Source organism: Polyodon spathula, chromosome 1, assembly GCF_017654505.1.
Source record: "Polyodon spathula isolate WHYD16114869_AA chromosome 1, ASM1765450v1, whole genome shotgun sequence".
NCBI classification, from domain to species: domain Eukaryota; kingdom Metazoa; phylum Chordata; class Actinopteri; order Acipenseriformes; family Polyodontidae; genus Polyodon; species Polyodon spathula.
In genome coordinates, this window is record NC_054534.1 from 69,525,154 (window position 1) to 69,548,710 (window position 23,557).

General features: G+C 36.7%; 1 protein-coding gene across 9 annotated transcripts in view; it reads right to left on the reverse strand.

Moving 5' to 3' along the window:
• Nucleotides 1-23,557, reverse strand: part of LOC121321725 (collagen alpha-1(XXV) chain) — a 201,750-nt gene that overhangs the window by 62,734 nt on the left and 115,459 nt on the right. For 8 of the 9 annotated variants that reach the window (XM_041260863.1, XM_041260855.1, XM_041260834.1 and 5 more), the window contains exons 5-9: nt 18,796-18,822; nt 18,415-18,441; nt 6,144-6,215; nt 5,062-5,178; nt 4,654-4,689 (exon numbers count right to left, since the gene is read on the reverse strand). In XM_041260863.1, the coding sequence (XP_041116797.1) occupies nt 4,654-4,689; nt 5,062-5,178; nt 6,144-6,215; nt 18,415-18,441; nt 18,796-18,822 (279 nt within the window). The remainder of the gene's footprint in view (nt 1-4,653; nt 4,690-5,061; nt 5,179-6,143; nt 6,216-18,414; nt 18,442-18,795; nt 18,823-23,557) is intronic. The other variant, XM_041260871.1, reaches the window with a different exon arrangement.

Below are 23,557 nucleotides of genomic sequence, written 5' to 3' on the forward strand. Positions count from 1 at the left end.
TATAACCAATAATGACTATTTTCCACCGGCAAATTGAATCAGTTCAATTCAATTTGAGTAGCAGCTTTACAACTGGATGTCAGTAGCTCCGCGGTTAGTGGACTGGACTCTAGTGCAGCAGATTGTAGGTTACAGCAGAAGGCCAGTAACTCAAAATGAAACATTACTTTAGTAGCATCTTTAGTAGCATCTCCTGCATCACTTGGGATGGGAGAATGACTGATTTGTTGTATTCATTGTACGGTAGTTCAGGGGTGGCTGCATTGGTTTTTAAAACAATGTGAAGTAATATGGGATAAATTAGGGTTTCAGTGAGTGAAGAAATAGCTAACAAAAAGAAAAGCAGAGGCTAGAAAGCAAAACGCTTTGGAACACCCAAGATCAGGGGCCTCCAACCCTGCTCCCGATCCTTGAGGCCCGGTGTGCCTCTTGGTTTTTGTAACAACAGAATTGGAAATGGTATAAAAGGATGGAGGTTGTTAAGAAAACAACATGTATGAAATGACAGAAAGAAAAAATGTGAACCTACTGGACACAATTCAGTTACACTTTTGCAGGGAAAAGGCATTATGAAAGAATATTAATTCACATATCACTGATAATGTTTTAATAAACTTTTATTGTGTTAATTTCAGTTTTATCAAGCACTTTTCATTGTTAAAAATGTAATTGGGCCCCTGTGATTTAATGGATAGAACAGAATAGGGAAAAAAAAAAAAAAGTTTTTAATATAATCTGTCCTCTTATTGCCCTATGTCCCATAACTCTACTTTTAACATTACGTATGTGACAGCAATACAAATGATTTGGGTCAGGTGGATTTCAAAATCCAGAATTAATCATATGTGTGAGTAATGCTTTTTGACTATACTGTACTGATGGCATAGAGAACAGTATATACGTCATTCTGCTTTTGCAGCAGTAGCAGCAGAAGACTGCTCTGAATGAAATATTATCTGTTTAGGCTCAGCAATAATACTATTAAGCAGCCAGAACCGCCACGTCTAGCGAACTAGTGCAGAAACAGGAATTAAAACGATATCCCAGTCCTGCTGTAAAATAGAAGCATCACATGCTGCCTGTCCTCCAACTGCACCAAAGTGATCAGTGTTCACTGCTGCCAGACATCTTCACAGAGAGCGGTAACCAGAAGATCATTAATTTATCCCAGTAATATCTGTCAAAAACTTCTACTTATTTTGCTCTGCACTAAAACAAGAACATTATATTAAATATTAACACATGTCTGGATAACTTGAATTCGCTTTTTTTAACAATAGCGTTTATTTTTTTTACTTTAAAAAGTCGGCAAATCAGCAGCGCTAAGTGGCAGTTTCTGGGAAACGGTTGAGAAATGCAAGCCCCCGGTATGTCTCTTAAAATTAGCTGGGAGCGCCGTTGCTACTTTAAAGATATCTTGATGAATGTCTGTACAATGAACCTTCTCACTGGTTCTCTTTTCATAATTACTGCAGATTGTTATCTTTGCAGGCAGCTGGAAAAATGAGTAGAACTATAAAAAGAAATAGAAGTCAAATGTGTGTGATTAAAAGAGAGTAGCAAATTGAGTGCCTATATCATATCAAAAATTTTGCTCAAAATATATACCAGTATTTATATATTCTGTAAGTCCTTATGTAAGAGAGTCTGGGGAGAGATACATTAATATCTTCTGACCAAAGTTTTTTTGCCCTTTCTCCACTGGCACATCCGACCCATGAGGTACATTATGGGCATGGGTGGTTCTCCACTGCTTATCTGTCGAGCCGAGTGAAAATCAAACGGTGAAACTCTGGCCTCACAAGACATCTAAATCAGGCCGTGAGCCTAGCTGAGCCGAGCCAAGGGCGGTGTTAAGGATTTTTGTCATTACGTTGCATCAGTCAGTACACTCCACAAAGAAAAACAACAAACATGCCGGGCAGCGAATGTGATGAGAGAAAAGTACAGCCTTGGGACACTGAGGAAGTGCAGGCTCTAGTTTCACTGTGGGCAGTTAGAAGTGTTCAGGAAGATCTGAAGTAGTGCATCAGAAATGAGAAAGTTTATGCCTGAATTTCTGACAATTTGAAGCAAACGGACATAAACCACGGGTAGTGTACACTTAACTCACACACTCAAAAACACACAATTCTATCAAATTCTACCACAAGTAAGCATGCTGTAGATCCTTATGACAATCAAGAACCCCCCCCCCACACACACATACACACACACACACACATATGCTTACAATTATAAATCACTGAATGGTAAAAGCAGTTAAAATTATGGTGATAAATTGAGGTTGAGTATTATTTCTTAGAAAACCAAATGCTGTTTAACCCTCCTATTATGTTCAAAATTTAGGTATATCTGTTAAGTTTTGGGTCATAATGACCTGATGCAATTTCAATCTAATTTATACAAACTTCACTTGATTAAATAGTTTTATTTGCAAAGGTTTTACTCTTTTATGCTCTTTTAGTCCAGGAGCTGTGATAAAACTTCTTTGACTGCCAAACTAGGAGCTCCTCATTTTGGAATGTCTTTACCAGTGAGATGCTGTTGCAATACTGACAGAGAAAATTAGGCTCTGCCTTGTAGATATATATTGTTTGTTTTTTTGTTTATAAATATCTCCAGACAGGTGCAACCAGTTCCAGAAATAATAATACAAATATAATAATACAATAACAAATTAAAGAAGTCTAGTTTTTTTCTTGCACACAAATCTACATAGATAAATGCCACAGGTCACAGTGACCTGAAACATCTTATTTGTGTAAATGACCTTGTGGCAAGGAGATCGCCTGCACAATGGGGGAATTAGTGTTGGTGTAATTTTGTATGTGGAAATGCATTTACTGTGTGTCTTTGTGGAGTTGATATGTGTGATTAAATTATTGTTTACAGATAGGCGCTCAATTGAGACTTGCTGCCTGCTAGGCTTGGTTAAGGGGAAGGACAGCAAATGATTGGCTGTGCTGGTCCTCAATTAGCAGATGGGCGGGTCTTGATGAGTGTCCGTCAGCATAAAAACATCCAGTGGAGATGGTTCGTGAAGACTGCAACGCCATGCTTCAGAGGGGAGCAGCGAATACTCAGGAGGAGAGCGTCCTCTCTGCAGGAACGACAGCTACACAATCCTGAAACTGCAAGCCGTGCTTGTGAAGGCAATGCCCAGCCAAGGCTGTATGAAGCAGCAGGAGTCATCATATGAATACTGGCTCATAAGTAGGTTAGTTTAGGGGATAGTGATCCTATGTAATGTATAGCGAGAGTTACGTAGTGTAGCTGGTTCCTGAAGCGGGACGCCTCGTTTATAAGACTAGCGCTCGCCTTGTGATACACCTTTTATTTGTAGTTTTTGTTATGTTTTTGTTTTGCCTTTTGTACAGCTTGCTGCATGTGTCCTCTGTGCGTTACCATTGCTGGCAATGTCACATGACCACTTTTTTTTTTTACTTTCTGTTTGTATGAATAAATCCTGCGTGCCTGTGCCGGCGTTTCAACTCCACCTCCCAGGTGTCTCTCTATTGCTTAACCCTTTGTGGTCCTATGTCGGACCAGGTCCGACATTGCAAATTTCCTTTTCCAGTCCGATGTCGGACTCTGTCTGACATGATCAAAAAGATGCAAACCATAGCTCTCTACTCGTTTTTTCTCCGGACTAAGCCTTGAAAACCTTTTAATGGCCAAGTGAAGCCGATAGGAGCCGAAAAAAAAGGGCGTATCTGATAGCCCCATGCACCACAGAGATAACACGGACATAAACAAAGGAGATAGCTGCTTCTGCATCTGGCACTTAAAGAATTTCAAAGATTGAAATTCTTTGCAAAGATTTGAAATTCTTTGCAAAGATCTGAATTGCTTTTTGAGATGTTATAGTAGTAAAGTAATGACAAGGATTGCATTTTTGAGGAGTTTGGTGATAAAACTAGTGATCAGGTGATAATGAACTAGTGAGGATTTATCAGTATGAAGAGGTATGTGAAAAATAAAGCAAACAAAGGGGTTGGGCTTGGCTGGAGATACAGTACTGAGAGTCCTTTTGCGATTCAATGCCTTTTAAACCTGTAATATTAAGCAGCACGTGTAAAATAAACAGCTTGTGTGAAAATAAACTGGACCTGACGCGCCTGACAAGCGCTGAATAAATGGACCGCAAAGGGTCAAGCAGCGGTTACCCACACACGACATGAGCACATTGTCACAGACTAAAAAAATAAACATCTCAAAGGTTCTGTTTTCTGTGTATAAGTTCATGACCCCAACTTAGGAAAAATCTAATATTATACAGAAAATGTAAAGAAAAATAGCATTTAAGCTAATTGGAAAATAAAGTCGGGTCAAATAGACCCGAAACCTAATAGGAGGGTTAAATACAAGTCAAATATGTTTTTCTACTTATCCATATCGTATATCCCAGATTCTGATACTCTTAAATAACTTAGAGCTAAAGAATATCCTCAACAAAAAGTTGAATCACAATTAAATATGCTGTTTTCCTGAAATAAGTGAAACTTACAAAAGTGACATAACTAGCTAGCTGCAGGTGATAGCCAGTGTCCTATTAGTGTGTATATAAATGAAAGCACAAGGCCAGTAGGCGATGACATGTATTTCCACTCAGAAATGATCAGCAAAGGTTCAAAATAGTTAACAACTTACCATTGGTCCTACATCCCCTGGGTTTCCTGGTTCTCCCTAGAATGGTAAAAAATAAATAAATAAATCAGCAGCTTTTTCACCACATCCACTTGGGTTCCTGTACTGTATCCCTACCAGCTAAATGGATGGAGCAGATTCATAATATACTACTTCCTTCATCTGAAGCATATGCGTTGGTCTCTCAGGATTCAAGACGTGGTGGGGACTAGACACAGCCACCACATTTCCATGTTTATCCTACTTGAAACCTACTTGAAAAATAGCAACAGTTGGCTGCATTGCTGATTTAACTTAACCATCTCAAGAGCATACCAATCTGGAAAATTAAAGATAGCTCATTACTAACCTGTTTATTTCACTTAGGATGCCCCTGTCTAGGGGGATGCCCACCTCTATGTCAATGCTTACCGGCAGGCCTGGCACACCTCTGGGTCCATCCTTTCCTGTGTCTCCTGGAGGGCCACGGGGGCCTGGTGGTCCTGGGGGCCCTGGAGGGCCAGGAGGACCAGCCTGACCTTGATCCCCCTGCACAAGGAAGGAAAAAAAATAGGTGCTGTAAACAGGTACAGCTGCCCCCTAATCCCTCTATAGCACTGAAGGATAACGGGAAAACTAAGATGCAATTCACTGTATGTCTCATTGCCGTTCTCAGATGACAATGGATTATGGATGAGTACTGACTTCCACAGAGTAAAGAAGAGAGATTGTCATTATGTTTTCTTGTCACCCAGCAGTGAACCAAATCAACAGAAACCTGCTCTGGCTGCTTACTCGCGAAGGGTTTTTTTTTTTTTTTTTTTCATAGGCAAATTAAATAATGGACATCTGCACTGTTTTTATTGCTGTTAATTATTGGCAGGCATTGAAATCCTTAATATTTAATTATGCTTTAAAAAACACAAATATACACTACTGGCCCTACATAACATAAACTGAATAACTGCTACTCGTCAGGAATATTGTGAAGGGTTGCTGCATCTGAGAAATTTGCGTCAGAAGGTTTTTTTTATTAGTCTCTGAGGTGTTAAAAAACTGTTTAAAGATGTTGGGAGAAACTCTGTGGAAGATCAGTTCAGGCCTTGCTCCAAAATTAGAAAAGTTACTGTTAGATAAAGTATTTTGTCAGCTTATGAATAATAACCAGATGCACAAGTTCAATTTACCTTTGGATATCTCTAACACAACAGCCACTTTGCCAAATACTTAATTTGACCAACTAGAAAAGTAAATTAGCCTACATTAAAATAGTTGGTATTATAGAAATCCTTTAATATTTAACTGCGAGGGCCACATTTAGGCCTTTGTTAGAGGTATTCAAATAATAATAATAATAACAAAAAAAAACAACACATTAATACAATGACTTACTAATTTAAGATAGAATGCTTTCACAACAGCTTTAATGAGGAGAAATAAGAACAAGGAATAGAATAACTGAAAGTGTAGTTTAGCAAGAGGCACAAGAAGAATCCCGTGAGGGTTAGCACTACCTTAATGAGACGCCGTTTTATGAGCTGCTGATCAGCAGAAAGAAACCCATGATTGATTTTAGGGAAGACCATCTAATCAGGCAGGTGAGGTCAGAGGTTGGAGTTCAGAGGTGAGAGAGGTGGAGAAGAGATACCAGAGAGCCCGCAAGGAAGAAATAAAGGTAAAACAGATTAGAACTAATACAGTAAAATGCAGTGCTTTGGTTTTCTTGTGGATTCTGTGCTTACTTGGGTTCTGTGTGTTTTTTTTTCTTTTTAAAAAATATTAAAAATAATACTTAAAATAAAATAATTAAAATAATTGCGCATATCACCAGTAGGTGAAATTGTGCAGCACACTACATAATGAGCATAAATGTTCCTATGGTTACAGCAAGCCCAGATTCCTCTGCAACAAAAGCACTGTTTTTAAGAGCACACTGTATTGCTTCGTCAGACCCAGGTACCAGCATAGTTTGGATACCATATTTAGAAAAGAATGCAAGTTTTGTAACCAAATCAAACATAGTTTTTTAAGTCTGTCTGTTTACAGGTGATTGTCTTTGATATACCCAACTAAACTTTATCTTACAAGATTATTTTACAGGTCTCTCTTTGTGCAGAAGAATACATTTCAAGTTGCAGTTACAAATCATTCATTATTTTCAAGAAAATAATGCATTCCAGGACATGTGGCCCATATAAATAGTTTTGGAAAACTCTAAAACATATTATATGCAACACAGCTGGTATATCTATTTTATAAGTGGAATATTGTTCAACCACATAGGTTTATAAGTTCATATTTGCCCAAGCATTTCTTCTTATTAGGTTTATAGGCATGAGTTAAGCTATATAGAGAATTCAGGACAGAGAATCCGCAATGCGGATGATTTAAATTGCAATTGAACAGACAAATTAATGATAGACAAAGCACGTTGCAAGGTGGTGGCAGGGGAGGAGGAGGCCCCAAAAAAAGAAGAGACATGAATGCAAACCACACTGAGTTTCTGTGGCACTTGGACACGACGTGTTGATTAGTGAGCAGATTCTTCTTACAGAAATACAACCATGTTTTCTGGGTACTAGACCTCTGCTCGTATTCATATATCATTTTTATACAGATATCCAGGGATTTTGGTTTTGACAGTCCTTTTGTTGATTTAAATGATGATGGGGTGTATATTCATCACTTTAATGAATACACCCCAGAATCCTATATGTTGCCAGATACTGATATTGAATGGACAAGGCTATTTTAGCAGGGCAATCAAATCATAGCTGAGGTGCCAGTGTTTCAGACTATGCTGGTGTTGGTCTGACCAAGCATCTTCACATTACCCACAAACCTTGACAGTCAGGATCTGATTACTGTGCAAAGCCGCCAAAGTAGAAAAGCCTGGCAGACCCTGAGAACACAACACAACGCAACACAACACAGCATAACAACAAGGCAAACACAATACACAGCAAGACATATATACACTGGGAGTACAACATAGCTCTAAACTGCATTGGAATTGTCAAACATATTGCAGACACCTACAATTTAATGATGTACAACTTGGGCCAGTGACAATATCATATAAAGGAAGCAGTGATTGTTAAACTGAATATTGGTGCCGGTGCAGTATTATTTCCAGGCATTTCTCTTGGAATGTAGAGCCGATTTTCTTTTTACTACTGAAGAAACATTGGGACTTATTAATACATGTTTGAAGTCTTAAGAATCCACCAGTGCACAGATGCAATTAAATACATCTCATTGTTTTAGAGCTTTATAAATACATCTCTTTGTTATAGAAGTATTTATGATTACTTACGTATTCAATAGCAAATCAGACACTGTCCAAGCTGACTATTAAACTATAAGTGTGCGTTATTAAGGAAGATAACACGGTATTTGTATTGAATCAAAATCTGGAAATGTTAGCTTTAGGCCAACAATATTTTAAAAGGATTTTCAGTGGGCCAGTTGTTTTGTTCATTTCACAACAGATTAGCCTGCCGAAACTCTGCATCTCATTCAAAGACACGTCATGTATTTCTGATGCAAAAAAATAAATATATGCAGCAGTCTGGATGTTTGTTCTTAGGAATTTGTGCCTTGCATTATCATACAGTATCTGAGACTGAGGTTGGAATTAGGTACAAGTAGTAGTGACTGTGAAATGTATAACTGTTCGGCTGTCTGATGTCTCAGTGAGATGAATTCCAGTGATCTCAACCCAGAGCTTCCTATCACAAAACCAACTCTGGCACTAATTGCCACATCATTTGATTTTACACAAGGAAACGTTAAATAGAGAAAATGTGGCTGAATCCTGTCTGCAATTTATTATTTTTTGAAAGGCTAAAAACACGTTTTAATTTTTTTCTTTTTTGTTTTATTTAACATTAACAAGGAACATTTGAGTACATTACAGATTAGAAATATTTTAAGATTAGGCCCCATGTTTTTGGTGGCATGACTGTCATCCTCACAACCAATTAATTGTGGAGTTATAGCATTTTCTGACTAGTTGTCTGGCTGACATCAAAAAATGGATGACCAAAAATGTTTTGATGCTAAATTCTGATAAAACTGAGATAATGCTTTTGGGACCCTCAAATTGCCGAAGTAACACAAACTTATCTGACTTAGCTAATAGTGGCTTCCCCTCTAATTGGAAGTCTGAAATTAGATATTTAGCCATTATTTTGATCAAGATCTTTCCTTTGAGCAAAATATCAGGAATGTCACTGAGATATCCTTTTTTCATTTATGAAATATTGTTAAACTTAGATGCATTTTCTCTCAGTCTGATGCGGTGAGACTAATGCATGGTTTTATAACCTCGGATAGATTACTGTAATGCGCTGTTCTCTGGTATTTCTAGCTGCGCTATTTCACGATTACAACTTGTACAAAATGCTGTGGCCAGAGTTTTAACAAGAATGAAAAGATATGAACATATCACACCTGTTGTGGCAGATCTGCACTGGCTTCCTGTTCGTTTCAGGATTTATTTTAAGGTCCTGCTCCTGACATATAAAGCTCTCCATGGTCGTGGTCCCCTATGCTTAAAAGAACTCCTGACTCCATGTTCTCCTAGTCGGCAACTTAGATCACAGGGTGCAGCCTTGCTTAACATTCCAAGGATACAGAAAAAAAATGCAGGATGCAGAGCATTCTCTTACAGAGCCCCTAAACTGTGGAATGGCTTGCCACCATCTGTTGCTGTTTTAAAAGTAAGACCGAAAACTTACTTTTATGACAGAGCGTTCACAGTCTTGTGAATTATATTGATTTTTTACAATACAATTTACAGTTCTGTAAATTTTATGTATTTGTATCACTTTTTTTACTGCTCTTTAATTATTAACTTATTTACTTACTTATTTATTACTTTTTTGTATTGTTTAAGTATTTTAATTTCTGTATTTCTTCTTAAAAAATATGATTTTTAATTTAATTTTCTCTTGTTCAGCGCTTTGAGTCAAACTTTTGTGAAAGGCACTACAGACAAATAAAGATTTGCTTGATTGATTGATCGATTTTCAGCTGTCTGTGAAACAATGGTCAGTAATTATCCATATAGTAATCCTAAAGACATGAGGTTAAAAATGGCAACCTAAGCAAAAACTTTCCATTCAAAATGTACTCCAGGGGACAGGAAAAAACAAAAAAACAGTTGAAATTACTTTCCGATACCTACTAAATTAGCAGCAGCCCTTTAAAGCCCAGTATATCGCCTGTTTCAGTTGCACCTTGGATTAACAATATATTTTGATCTCACTCAACTTAAATGGGTTTGCAATGAAAACTCTTCTTTTTGGTGGTAACAGAACTTTGTTTTCAGCAATTTGCCATGGAAAGAATTATGATGTCTGGCCAAAGAAACCCTTATCTTAAAATGATTAATCATACTGGGAATTCCTTTAAAAAATAACATGAAAAACTTTAAAAGCTGTAGGTATTCATGCTACCAATTTCACACAGTACCTTCAGAGTACTTTTCTTTACTTAGTCCTTAACCCTGCACTTTGCCATATTAATCTTAAATGCAAGAATTATTGGCAAGTCTATATAATTTATGGTACCGCAATTATATAAAGCATAACAGTAAGAAAAAATCTTCTTGGACTGTTTTAGGAATTAACAAAGGTCACTGGATGATTGTGCTAATACTTGCATCTGTGTATCATTAGAATACAGTATAATCCAAAATGTCAGGCCATGAACACAGCATGATTTTCAACTACAGTGTTTTCATCAAACAAATAAATCAGGACAGTCAAAGGGATTGGAAAACTTTGCTTGTTACAGAAGAGCCATACCAAGACCTTTTCCCTAAGAAGCAGAATACAGGAATACAGTACTTTTATTTACTGGTACAGTATGTGCATTCTTAAAATTGAGAATATAAACAAATATCTTATTTAAAATCAAGATAGGCCAATGGCAAAGTGTTGGCTATTAGATTGACTGACTTACTTTGGCCTTTACAGACCTCAATGGCTTTGTTCTACCCGGGGCAGTTAATTAAAATAGAAAAAGGCAGGAATGCTGTCCCTTTACCAGGGCTAGGCACCCTAGCCTCTCACAGCCTAGGTTATTGCAAGACTGTGTTGCAACCAGGCCCCAATTATTTACAGGATCTTCAGGAAGCCCTGTGAATGGAAGAGCTAAGGTTGCAGCTGCACTTACCACAATATTGGATGTAACGATTGAGGTTCAGACCCTGGTCTCCAGATTCAGAGATCAGCTGCCTCTTACGCAAAATGAAACGTTCTCTGCTTGTGGATAGAAAGGTCTTTATATTGCAAAACTCAGTCCAATAAGGTACTGTCATGGCTGAAACCTCGCCAGTACTTTGGAGATAAACGTTTTTAACAAAGTCCAGTCAAGTTGTAATCCAAAGAGAAATGGGCTTTATGTACTGACACTGTGTCATAGATTTAAACAGGCACATAGAATATATCCTTCAGTCTTCTGATAACAGTCATAGACCATTTACAGTTTTTGGATAACTTCCCTTGATACAGCTAAAGGTAGCTAATCATATAACTGAGCAGCTAGACAGCATAGCTTGTTGACAGTACAGTAGCCCTACTATTCCATTAACTAGGCACATATATTTGTCATTCACTGTATGAAGGTGGAGTTATAGCACTATAGTAATTAAAGTAACAGTACACCTTACAGTATTTTGTTGCATCTGGAAAGAGTTCAATATAAAATAACTGTTTCTTTGAAGAGGGATGGTTACCATTTGGAATGTAATTATTAGTTCTTGTATTAAAATAATAAAAATATAAGAAGTAAAGGTACTATGTTTCAGATGTTTGTAAATAAAAACAAAAAACTAAATGTCTTCCTTCGCCAGACCACACACCTTTACAAGGCAGTTGTGTCAAATAATCCTGGTTTAATAAATTATGAGAGAGGCAGTGCTGTGGCTGTTTCTGTTTATTTTACTATATTTGTTTAAATGCACTTTGCACCCTGACCTACTAAGAGACCTAAACTCCACAGGGCAACTCAGGCCAGCGACCCTTCGGACATGGTAATTGGGAAAGGAATTACCGCCTGCTGCTTACTGCCACTTCCTTAGGGTTACTGCGGGCTGTTGCTACTTCACACTGTATCGAATGTGCTCGAGTGCTTCTGACACTCACTGTGCCCCCCGGCTTGCCTTCTAATTAATCCACGGGAGTGGAGACCTGCAACCAATTACTGCATGGCCCTGACCAACACAAGGGCTTCTTTATATGTGTGTGCAGGATTCCCTCTCATTCGTCCCTCCACCCTGCTCTCTCCAGAAGCTACCTATTACATCCTCTTTATTTCTTTTATTTACAACATTTCAGGGATCACATTGAAAGTTGTTTGTCAAGTAAGTAAAAATCAGTCAGCATTTAAAAAAATAATAAAATAAATAACTCAGTGGTCAACAATTAGCAGTACTTAAGTGTTACAAAGTATCATTTCAGTTTTATTTTCTTTCCCTTTGACCTAGCCCTAATCTAATGAGGACCTTACTTAACAAGTACTTGAAATAATACAAAATGACAGGATAATGCTAGGGTAATTGCTCAGTAATTTATATATATATATTATTGCTTGCTTAAAGCATTAACAAAAGGCAGGTTTTATTTTGCACTGTTTCACTCAATGCAGTATACTGTTCAGCAACTGGTCTAAACTCCTTCAGTGTTTATTGAAACTTTGAATCTGGCCTAGTGGTTAGAAGACATTATCAGACTACAGACTAGGAGATCCCGGCTTCCTGGTAATGCCATTGTCATAGTGGCTTCCCCTATAGAACCGGTAACAAGAAATACACTATTGTATGCTGCTGGAAAAGAGAGTTTGGGATGTTTTTTGATGCACTGTAAGTGCAAATGCAAATTTTCTGAAAGGAATAAAACAATTGTAATGGCATAAAACTTGTAAAATAAAGTGTTGTGAGTTGCTTCTTACTAGATTTATACCACTATAATTATTGTACCACTCTGAAAATGTGCCTTTGCCTCTGCATAAAATATGAACCATGTCAAGGGACAGTTTCATTATACAGCCCATTGTTTCACACTGAAACCAGGGTTCAATGCAGATGCTTCCCAATTTAAAATATGTTTTTTTTTTTTTTTTAAATATGTGCTTTTTGTTCGCCTCTTTTTAACCTTCAACAGAACACTTTGTGGAAGACAATAATTATACAGAAAAAGTGTGCAAACACCCTGTTCTTTTGAAGGTTAAAATATTAGGGGGAACAGGGATGCTAATATGCCATTTTGAAATGCTTCATTTACCTACATATTACATTTGCAAAGTCAATAACTATTTTGGCAGGCAGTTTCATTTGTTGAACTGCACATCCTGCCACAATTCAGTCTCAGGTCAGTTACATCATGTGTTTTCTGTGGTTTGTTTCAAATTGATTACGTTTGTCGTGTTTAATACAAAGTAAACTCTGTAAAACACAAGATATTCCTCAGTGAAACTAAGTAAAATATGACTGAAAGATGCTTGTTTTGGGGGTCTGGTTACATTTCTCTGTAAAACCCATTCCAAGTAGAGTATAACACTGGTAGAGTCACAGTGGATAACTTTCATGTCCTTAAGAATACGGCAAGTCAAAAGTAAAATAACAAAGAAACATAATCCCCTTAAACTCTGCCTTGTAATCAATGTAACCAATTAAACAGTGCTAAACTTTGCTGTTTTTTTTAATATCTGAATGTGCCAATTTGATCAAATCTGCTGAATGTATTCCGAGATGGTATCCAATTCATAGACCTCTAGCTGCTAAGGAAATTTAGTTAGGCAGGTTGTGAGAAAAGGAGAAGTAGAAAACGGTGGTGCTTGGGTGGCTGATTATTGCTCTGAGATCACAAAGCTAATTTATTACCAGCTGTTGGCTGAGGACTTTGACATAATACATAATAAATCTCTGCAAACCAGACTAAATTACCACGGTTTAGATAAACAGGAGATGTTTATGAAGTTTATGTTTATGAAGGGAATGATAGCATTAAACCTGATTAGGTTAATTCACTGCAGCTTAATAGCATCTGAAATTAAACTATAAAGTCTTATGTACATTAATTAAGGCTTAACCTCTCCATGGGCATGCGGTCCCTCAGTCAATTAGATTCACTTTTGGATTTCTGAACGAGAGCCTGTCATAAATGATGGATAGCGCGGAAGGAGAGGACTCTCTGAATTTCACTACTTTGTTTTTTCAGACCCCCTGGCTTTGTCTGCGGCTGTAAGGAAATACATTTTCAGTGTTCTTAGAAAGGAATGTAAGTTAGCAGCTCTTTGGTGCTGAATGACTGATTGTGTGCACGATGAAGATGTGTCCATTTTTTCAAGTGAGCATTCTACTGGGTCTTTTGTCAGCTGTCTTTGTAATTTTCTACCTTTTGTTTGTGATTAATTCAATGCTTTTCTAACTATAGATACTGAGGCTTCTGTTCATAAAACATGGCACACACACACATACACACACACACACACACACACACACACATATATATGTATGTATGTATGTATGTGTATATATATATATATATATATATATATATATATATATATATATGTATGTGTATGTATGTATTGTATATATATATATATATATATATATATATATATATATATATATATATATATATATAGTGCCTTGCAAAAGTATTCAGACCCCTGACCATTGAACATTGAAATTTAGTTCTCTTCGATATTTTATTTTAAAACACTTATACTCAAAATCAGTTATTGTAAGGTGACATTGGTTTTATGTTGGGAAATATTTTTAAGAAAAATAAAAAAAAACTGAAATGTCTTGCTTGCATAAGTATTCAACCCCCACACATTAATATGTGGTAGAGCCACCTTTCGCTGCAATAACAGCTTTAAGTCTTTTGGGGTAAGTATGTACCAGCTTTGCACACAGTGTCGGAATGATTTTGACCCATTCTTCTTGGCAGATTTGCTCCAGGTTGTTCAGGTTGGTTGGACGACCTTTGTGGACCGCAATTTTCAAATAGTGCCACAGATTCTCAATGGGACTGAGATCAAGACTTTGACTGGGCCACTGTAGGACATTCACCTTTTTGTTCTTGAGCCACTCCAGTGTTGCTTTGGCCTTGTGCTTGGGATCATTGTCATGCTGAAAGGTGAATTTCCTCCCAAGCTTCAGTTTTTTAGTGGACTGAAGCAGATTCTCTTGCAGTATTTTCCTGTATTTTGCTCCATCTATTCTTCCTTCAATTGTAACAAAAGGCCCAGTCCCTGCTGATGAGAAGCATCCTCACAGCATGATTCTGCCACCACCATACTTCACTGTAGGGATGGTGTGTCTTGAGGCATGGGCAGTGTTAGGTTTGCGCCACACATAGTGCTTTGAGTTTTGGCCAAAAAGCTCTATCTTGATCTTATCTGATCACAAAACCTTTTCCCACATCGCAGCTGGGTCACTCTCATGCTTTCTGGTAAACTCCAGATGTGCTTTCAGATGGTACTTTTTGAGTAACGGCTTCCTTCTTGCCACCCTCCCATACAGGCCAGTGTTATGCAGAGCTCTTGATATGGTTGACTGGTGCACCATTACTCCACTCCAATTCACTGAACTCTGTAGCTCCTTCAAAGTGATTGTTGGCCTCTCTATGGCTTCTCTCACAAGTCTCTTTCTTGTTTGAGCGCTGAGTTTTGAGGGACGGCCTTTTCTTGGCAGTGCCTGATTGGTGTGATGCAGCTTCCACTTCCTGATTATTGATCCAACTGTGCTCACTGGGATATCCAAACACTTGGATATTATTTTGTACCCTTTCCCTAATCTATGCATTTTTATTACTTTATCTCTAACTTCTGTAGAATGCTCTTTGGTCTTCATTTTCCTTCAGATTCACAGCCTTACCAATGATCCTTCAACAGTGGGGTTTTTATCCAGAAAATGTGACAGCAACTTTAATGGTTCACAGGTGGAGGCCAATGGCAAGGTAATTGTGTCCTCGTTAGGGCAATTTCTTTCATCGGTGCAAACTGGGAGCTTCCACAGCACAGGGGTTGAATACTTATGCAAGCAAGATATTTCAGTTTTTTATTTTTCTTAAAAATATTTCCCAACATAAAACCAACGTCACCTTACAATAATTGATTCTGAGTTTCAGTGTTTAAAAATAAAATATCAAACAGAACGAAATTTCAATGTACCATTTGTAATTCGGTAATATGAGAGAATTGGTCAGGGGTCTGAATACTTTTGCAAGCCACTGTGTGTGTGTGTGTGTGTGTGTGTGTGTGTGTGTGTGTGTGTGTGTGTGTGTGTATATATATATATATATATATATAATTTTTTTACTCAACAACTTTAAGAAAAATGCCCTCTACTGTAGACCAAAATAACCCTAAAATGCTATAAACTGTACTTCTTGTTTTCCTGACTTCCTGATATCACCGCCTGCTTGAAGACTTTGTAGACCTGCCTAACCGAGATGGTTGGGTCGCCATTTTAACAACACTTGTATTACAATGGATGGATGGGACAACTGGAATTACTGTAGTAATGTAGTACCCTCCTCCAGTATCACTGATTGACCGATTTGTCCCAACAAAGACAACTGGGTTTCTCATTGGCTAAATCACTTGTCTACCTAAGTTAGTGTCTCTGTTTTTCATTCTGCTGAGGAGACAGTAAACAACAAAGACTAAAAAAAAAATGAAATAAAATAAAGTATTTCTTCTGGTCATTGTAAACTGCATTACAACTGGTTAATCAATAAATTAGTTACTGAACACAAGCTATACTTCATAGTATAAGAAATACAAATGAACAGGGAAAAGATCAACAAGAAGCAATTAATTGTACCACATTTATTAAGAGTAACTCTGTGAAATGATGCAGTGTAACTGGATGTAAAAAACTGACTTTTTGAATGCACTTGTATGTACAACTAGTAACAGCTCTTCAAAGCAAACTGAAAAGTACTTTTTATAAAGTGGTCAAACATAATTTAAAAAGATACTTGTTAATCAGTTTTAACACTGCAGTTATAGCATCGACAACTTCACTTGTCATCCTTTGTGTGATGCACACTGTTTTAAACTACATGACATGGCTGTAAATTGTTGTGTTTTTTTATTGCATTTTTTATTTTAGCATAATAACCTTAATAAGTTTACCATAATAAAAGCATAGCAAAGTGTAATAACCCACAGAGAAAACATGGTGAAGCATAGGTAAGCATTATAAAGAATAGTCAGACATGGTATATCAATAAACATGGCAAACCAGGGTAAACTATGGTAAACACATGGCATCACCATGGGAAAAGCGTGGGAAAATTGCAAAAATACCATGCAACAATAGCAGTGATGGTTGTTCAGTGGCATTAATGTGTTTTTGCTAAATTGTTTGCTTTTCAAGAAAGTTGGGTCTTTTTCTTTGAGGTATTTTATGCAACCTCTTAATTAATAATAGTGATTTTTTTTTTTTTAATAGAGCGAAACGTAACTTACAAAATGACATTAATTAACATTTAAGATTTACTGGAATTATTCTGTTATCCCAGTGTACTTTAAGGAGGTTCTTTTTGTATGTGTTTCTAGCAACTAGAGGTGTGTGTTTTTTTTTGTTTGTCTGTCATCTTAATCTCCTACACTTTAGGTAAACTCATAGAAAAAACTAGGCCCATTCTTTTTTGGACTGTAAATAGAATTTTCCCTTATATAATAAAGATACGTTTCATGGTGGAGTGCTGAAAAAAGAAAGTTCTATTGAGGGTTGCCAACCTCCCACCCACCCCTCTGTAATAAAGGATTTTCCTCACCCAGCCAGATGTGTCTTTAAAGTGTTTCCATATAAATGTAAATGGTTTCATAACCACTGAAGAATAAATTACAAATCATAGTTACATGCTTTCTTTTTTTAATTCAATTGTCTGGTGTCATCATTTATAATTTATATCACTGATATAAAACTTAAGCAGCATGGTGGAATTTAGAGGTTTGTAATTTAATTGAGCATGCTCGCCTATCAGCTAGGGTTTCTGTAATGAGACACCAATGAAAAAGGACAACAGCTTTCACAAAACAATACTCCTGGTGCAGGAGAGACAAGCACTATAAAATCCACAGGATTTTATAAACAAAAAAAATAAAACCCAGAAGCAATTATCACTTATCAAGCAAGTTTCTCATATGGCATACACACTGATTATCTATGGGTTGGCATATGCTCTGAACTGAGTTTATAAACTTGTAATAGTTTGTGAAGCAAAAAGTACAGTTTTATGGGACAGGAAATCTGTGATGGTACTGTTCAAATGAAGCCCTGCCAAGCTGTTCTAAACACCAAGTAGCTTCAATACCAAATAAACACACTGTGTTTATTCACTTTAAAATATATCTAAAGGAAGAAAATGGTCAAACTTTTATCCTACTCATTACTATTTCAATATTTTAGGATTTTCAGAGGATTTTTCTGAAGTCGGCAGCTAGTACCCTAATTTGGGGAAGAAGTCTGATAATCTTAAAAAAAAAAAAACTTCCAAACTATAGACTGTCTAAGCCGTATTAGTTATAATTTGATACACAATTGTTTGTAAGGAAAGGGAGTATTAACCATATAGGCAACTATACTGGGGCTTATTAAAAAAATAATAATATTTACTGTTTTTCTTTGAGCAGTATACTTTTCTAGGATACTGATGAATGAGTAACAATTACAAATGAGTACAAATGCCTGAGTACTAATAACAGTAAATATAGTAGTAACAGTAAATATAGTAATAATAAATTACATACCCGTGGACCTTGGTCACCTTGATCCCCCTGTAACAAACCAGAAAATACATTTTAAACAGTTTTCACAAACAAACAAAAAAAAGTACCATTGTCGCACTGTAACTGACACAATTAATAACACATTGGTGTGAAAATGGTCTTACATTATAGGCAAGCCTCAAATATTCAATGTGGTTATGAATAAAATTACTTATAACACAGTGACACTGAAAGGTAGAAGGTGCACCATGGGCACTGGGGACAAAGCTGGATGAGTAGCTGCCCTTGGACCAAGGCTTTCGGCTCACGATTGATCAAATGCTGATATTTACATTGCATTGATTAAAAAGTGAGGTAACACATCAAGAAAAAAAAAAAAAAGAATATGCTTCGACTACTAACCTTATCACCTTTTGGACCAGGAGGGCCCTTTTAAAAAAAAGAAAAGAGAAAGAGAGACATTACTGCATGACAGTTGACAGGTAACACGTCAGTAAAGCACCCATACAACAGTCCACAATCAGCAAGCAGCTCTGACTTTTCCCACTCTTCAGTGCTGTAGCTATCTGGAACAATAACTGGCAGCTCCAGGTGCTGCCCTTGTGGACGCTCGCTTCATCGTTGGCAGGTGGGTTCCTAATTGGGAAGTTATCTGTAACAGTCAGCTGCACTAATAATAAGCATTGCTGGGATGGAAAGAGATACTAATTGCATTATTCTGATACAACCAGAATCCTACTTGCTTTTATGCATAGTGACAATGTTTGAGAGTGTATGGTATTTTTTTTCAATAAACGTTTACACCAAACACGGTGGCAAACCGTGGGCATTTACCAGTAGATAACTTTGAAGTGTTCTTCCTTTATATAAAAAGGTAAACTACTGATACTGTAGCTGACTTCAATGCTGACATTTTGTTAGCCAAGCAATATTCTAGTTCACACATCTGCTGTAACCAATAGCTAATGCCTTGGCACTCCTGCATGTTGGAAAACTTATCCTATTTGATTTCATGTAATTATTTTTGGCACAGCTACTGTAAATGTAACAGAAAAACCCCCCAAAAAAAACATTAACAATAAAAATAATTGTAGTCTCCCAACGCTAGTTCTTATGTGTTGCACGTAATATCTTAAAAGAAAAATGCATAGCTTAATATTTTAGAAATTACTATAAACCAAAACTACTTTTTTTAAAAGAGTGCCATAGGAAAGTTAAGGGAGCATAACAGCTCTTAAACACAAACACATGTAACACTTGTATTCATAAGCAGTTAATTGCCGCTCTTTTTAAAGTAAAGCATCATGATGCAGACACACAGGCGTCTGGGCACCTGCGACTCTACACATAATTCTAACAGTTCAACAACTTTCTCCGATTCCTTCTAACAGCTCAGTCCTTTGAGGTTTGTTGTTGTTTTTTTAATTTATTTCAGATTTAATGTTGTGGTTTTCAAAAGCAGTAAACATTGCTTTTAAAACTGCACTTGCTTCATAAATTATACCCAAATGTCGGCCTATAGAAGGCCTAGGCTTCATTTCAGATTAACTCTGCTTGTCACTTGTAATGCGGCTATTGATTATATATACATATTTGTGTGCATTGACCTGTGACTGTGTGGGTACGTGATTTAAAGAGAGTCATATTTGTTGAAACATTAAGCAGAACACGTTTTAAAACATCAATAGGAAGTTCTATTTTTTTCAAGTAAACATTGCTCAAAGGCCTTTAAAACTGCTCTGGCTTCATAAATTATACCCAAATGTCAACATATCCAAACGTATATCTTGAAAGTATGATGAGTTTGTAAAATTAACTGCTTTTAAAGTGATGAGTTTATTAATCTGATGTGTCAAGCATTGTGTCACCATACAACAAATGTATTTTTTACTGCCTCTTTTCCTATGGTAGCCATCCATCTCTGTCAATCATATCAATTACACCAACAGACAGTCTGTGGTTTAGTAGGCTTGAGGTTCTGTCTTAAACCACTTCATGTCTGCACCAATTTAACTAATTTAAATCACAACTGGAGTTCATCCTAGTAGATACTGTAAAAGTAGAAATCCATTTTGCTATTATTAATCTATAACGCATTGGGGCCAACTGATCAATCTATATCCCACTGGGATAAGCCATACATAACAAGATTTTATAAGAGCAGTTAACAGCACTGGGGAATCACCCTGGGTTGCATCCATCTCTATTAGTCATTATCCCAGGAAAATGAAGTACTGTAAAATGCTCTAATAAAATGTATTTTATCCTGGTGAGATATAAATTAACAGGCACACAGGATTATATTTGGGCATGCTATTGCCTGTGAAAATGCAGGTAATTCATAGCAAAAAAGACCATCATATCATTTTTAACTCATTAAAAAAAAAAAAAAAAAAGTTCAAAAGGGAAGAGGAACAATTTCTGAATACTGTAAAGCCATAAATATTTGCAACCAAAATATTTGGCGCAATCATGCCCATAAAACCTATTTTTCGCCAGAAATGTTGGCGACCTGTTGCAATACACGAAGCATGTATTGTTAGTGGAATTTGATATTTGTGCCAAAAATGTTTGCGGTTTTTTTTCATATGCGAAAAATGCATAATAAAAGGCTCGCAAATGTTTGTGGTTTTTTAGTATTTATTTATACCATATAGGTACACAAGACCATGGTAAAAAGAGATTGTGAAATTGTCTTCAGAAATAGCATTCAGGGTTATAAAAAAACCCCAAAAAACATCAACATTGTAGTTTCTAATACATTTCATTTAAAAAAAAAAATTTTTAACAAATACTTTTGCACACAACCACTAATCAAGTAGGGTTTGATAATGGTTTCCAACCAGTAACCGACATTTTTTAAACATTTATCTGTAGTATATTTAAAAGCACATGTCTGTCTTTTATTATAGTGTTTCCAATCCTTTGGGCTACTGTAAGTGTAAACATATGGCTATGGTTTTACGCCAGTACTAACATTGCCTTATTCGTAAAGCATTAGCACAGCATTGTGAAATGACTGTAATGGACTTCTTCGTGTGCCATACTTTATGAGTATTGCCTACTATTTACTGCAATGGAGATCTCTGAACCATACAAGCATTACCTTACAGACTTCTATGTACTCTGCAGAGACGGTACTATTGGGGTAGGCAGGCATGAAAAAATTGGGGGTTATTTGTTTCATTCTGCACACTGTGGATTCTCTCCTTGTTCAGGTTGCATTAAGAACTCACGTAATGTTGTGCAGCCCAAAAACTGTACCTGCTACACACAGAGTAAATGTATATTATGGTTGCAGGATAAATGGACTTCTCCAATGTCAAAGTGAAAACAGTCTTGAAAGACAGATGTTATGTTATAAAGGTCTGAAAATGAAGACCCATTAAGACTCCACATAAATGTGTGCAGCACAGGAAGAGAGCGTGAGGCTCAGTTAGGGCTTTTATACTCTTAACTGATGCCAGGAAGTCAATGTATATTGTGGTTGTAGGATAAATTGACTCCTTCAGTGTCAAAGTGAAAATAAAGGTCTGAAAATGTTTAATACATTGGTTATGACCTTTTTAACTCACAATGTAAATCATAACATCAAGGTGGTATTTAATTAATAGGTGACTTGAGAGGGGTGCATGTGGGGGTAGCATAAGTATAGATGGAGTTATTATTCCATGTTTGGTGTCATTAGAAGTACAGGTCTACCCAAATCTGAAGGTAGGTAGGCAGGCATGAAAAAATGGGCTGTTAAGAACCTGATATGTATTTCATTCTCCTTGTCGGACAAAAATCTTTGTTATTTTGTACGCATTTTATGATGACATTTTTATGGCCCTTACATTATAATACAAAAAAGTGTAACATTCTTTATCAGCAGAACCAAGCAGGCTAGGTAATCAGGGGTTCGATGCAGGTTGCTGATTTCTCCATATGGTCTACATTAGCTAACAGGCAACAGTGCAAACCCTTGAAAAACCTGAATAAAACAGGAAAGCCAGGTTTCAAACTGCTGGCAAAACTGCACATTGTAAAACTACAGGGAGCAGGGAAGTCCTTTTGTGGATTTTATTCACAGAAGAAAGAAATTACACAAAATGAAATTGCCTCTATTAACAACAAAGCAGTCAGACGTGCAATGCACAGTTGAATATAGAGCAGGTTTTATAACTTTTTCAGTACATTATGTACTGTACTGTTTGTGTATTGAAAAAGAAGACTCTACTTAAAAAAAAAATGGAATCCTTTGTGTAATTGGCTACAATCATTTTTTTAAAGTCTGCGATACATATTGAATGACATATTTGAAATCTTTCAAAGAGGAATATAAAGGGAGTTAAAATGTAAAGAAATAGCTGGATTTTATATTAAATGGTAGTTACATTTGCATAAACAAAAGCAGTGCAGATGCAATAAGCAATAAGTACTGTCTATTCCTGGTCACTAGATGTCACTATGGGTTGTTCTTACTAAACTATTTATTGATTTATTGATTATACAAGGAAACACAAAAAAAACTAATTTGTAACACATCTGCAGTTGCATGTAGTTTGTTTCAGAGCTGATTTACCCATTCTAGGTGGAAAACAAAGAGTGGCCTAACATAACTTGGCAACCTTTCACTGATTCCACATGTATGGAAGTCCTTTCTGTTCTCAAACCTGATTTTGATTCCAGTAACAGTGTCAAAGTTCTCATACTAGCCTAGTCAAGCCTGTGATATCCCATTTGGCTTTATTACAAAGCTGTCTAACAGGTACAAACGATGTGTTTGTTAAAACACTTCAATTTAGTTGGCGTTCCCTCGTTTAGCTAACCTATTTCTCTGTGCTATAGTTAGGAACCTGCGTTTCCCTGGGTACCTTATAAAAATCTCCATCTGGACCAACAGCTGATGATCTCAAGCAGCCACGTGGAGCCAATCTCTCTCTCCTGGGATAATAGTTGGTCTATGTGTTTTATAATGATTACCAGTTTACAACTTGTTTTATGTTGATCTAATTTCTACCTTTTTCCTTAATAATTCTATGAAAAATGTCAACCAAAGACACCGCAAAGCTGTCTGATCAAGGGGAGTGAAAGAAAGTGTAAGCACGCTTATCTGAGTCCCCTTTGGCCCAGGGGGTATTCTGGGGGTATAAGACCAATATAAAAAGCTCAGGATCAATAT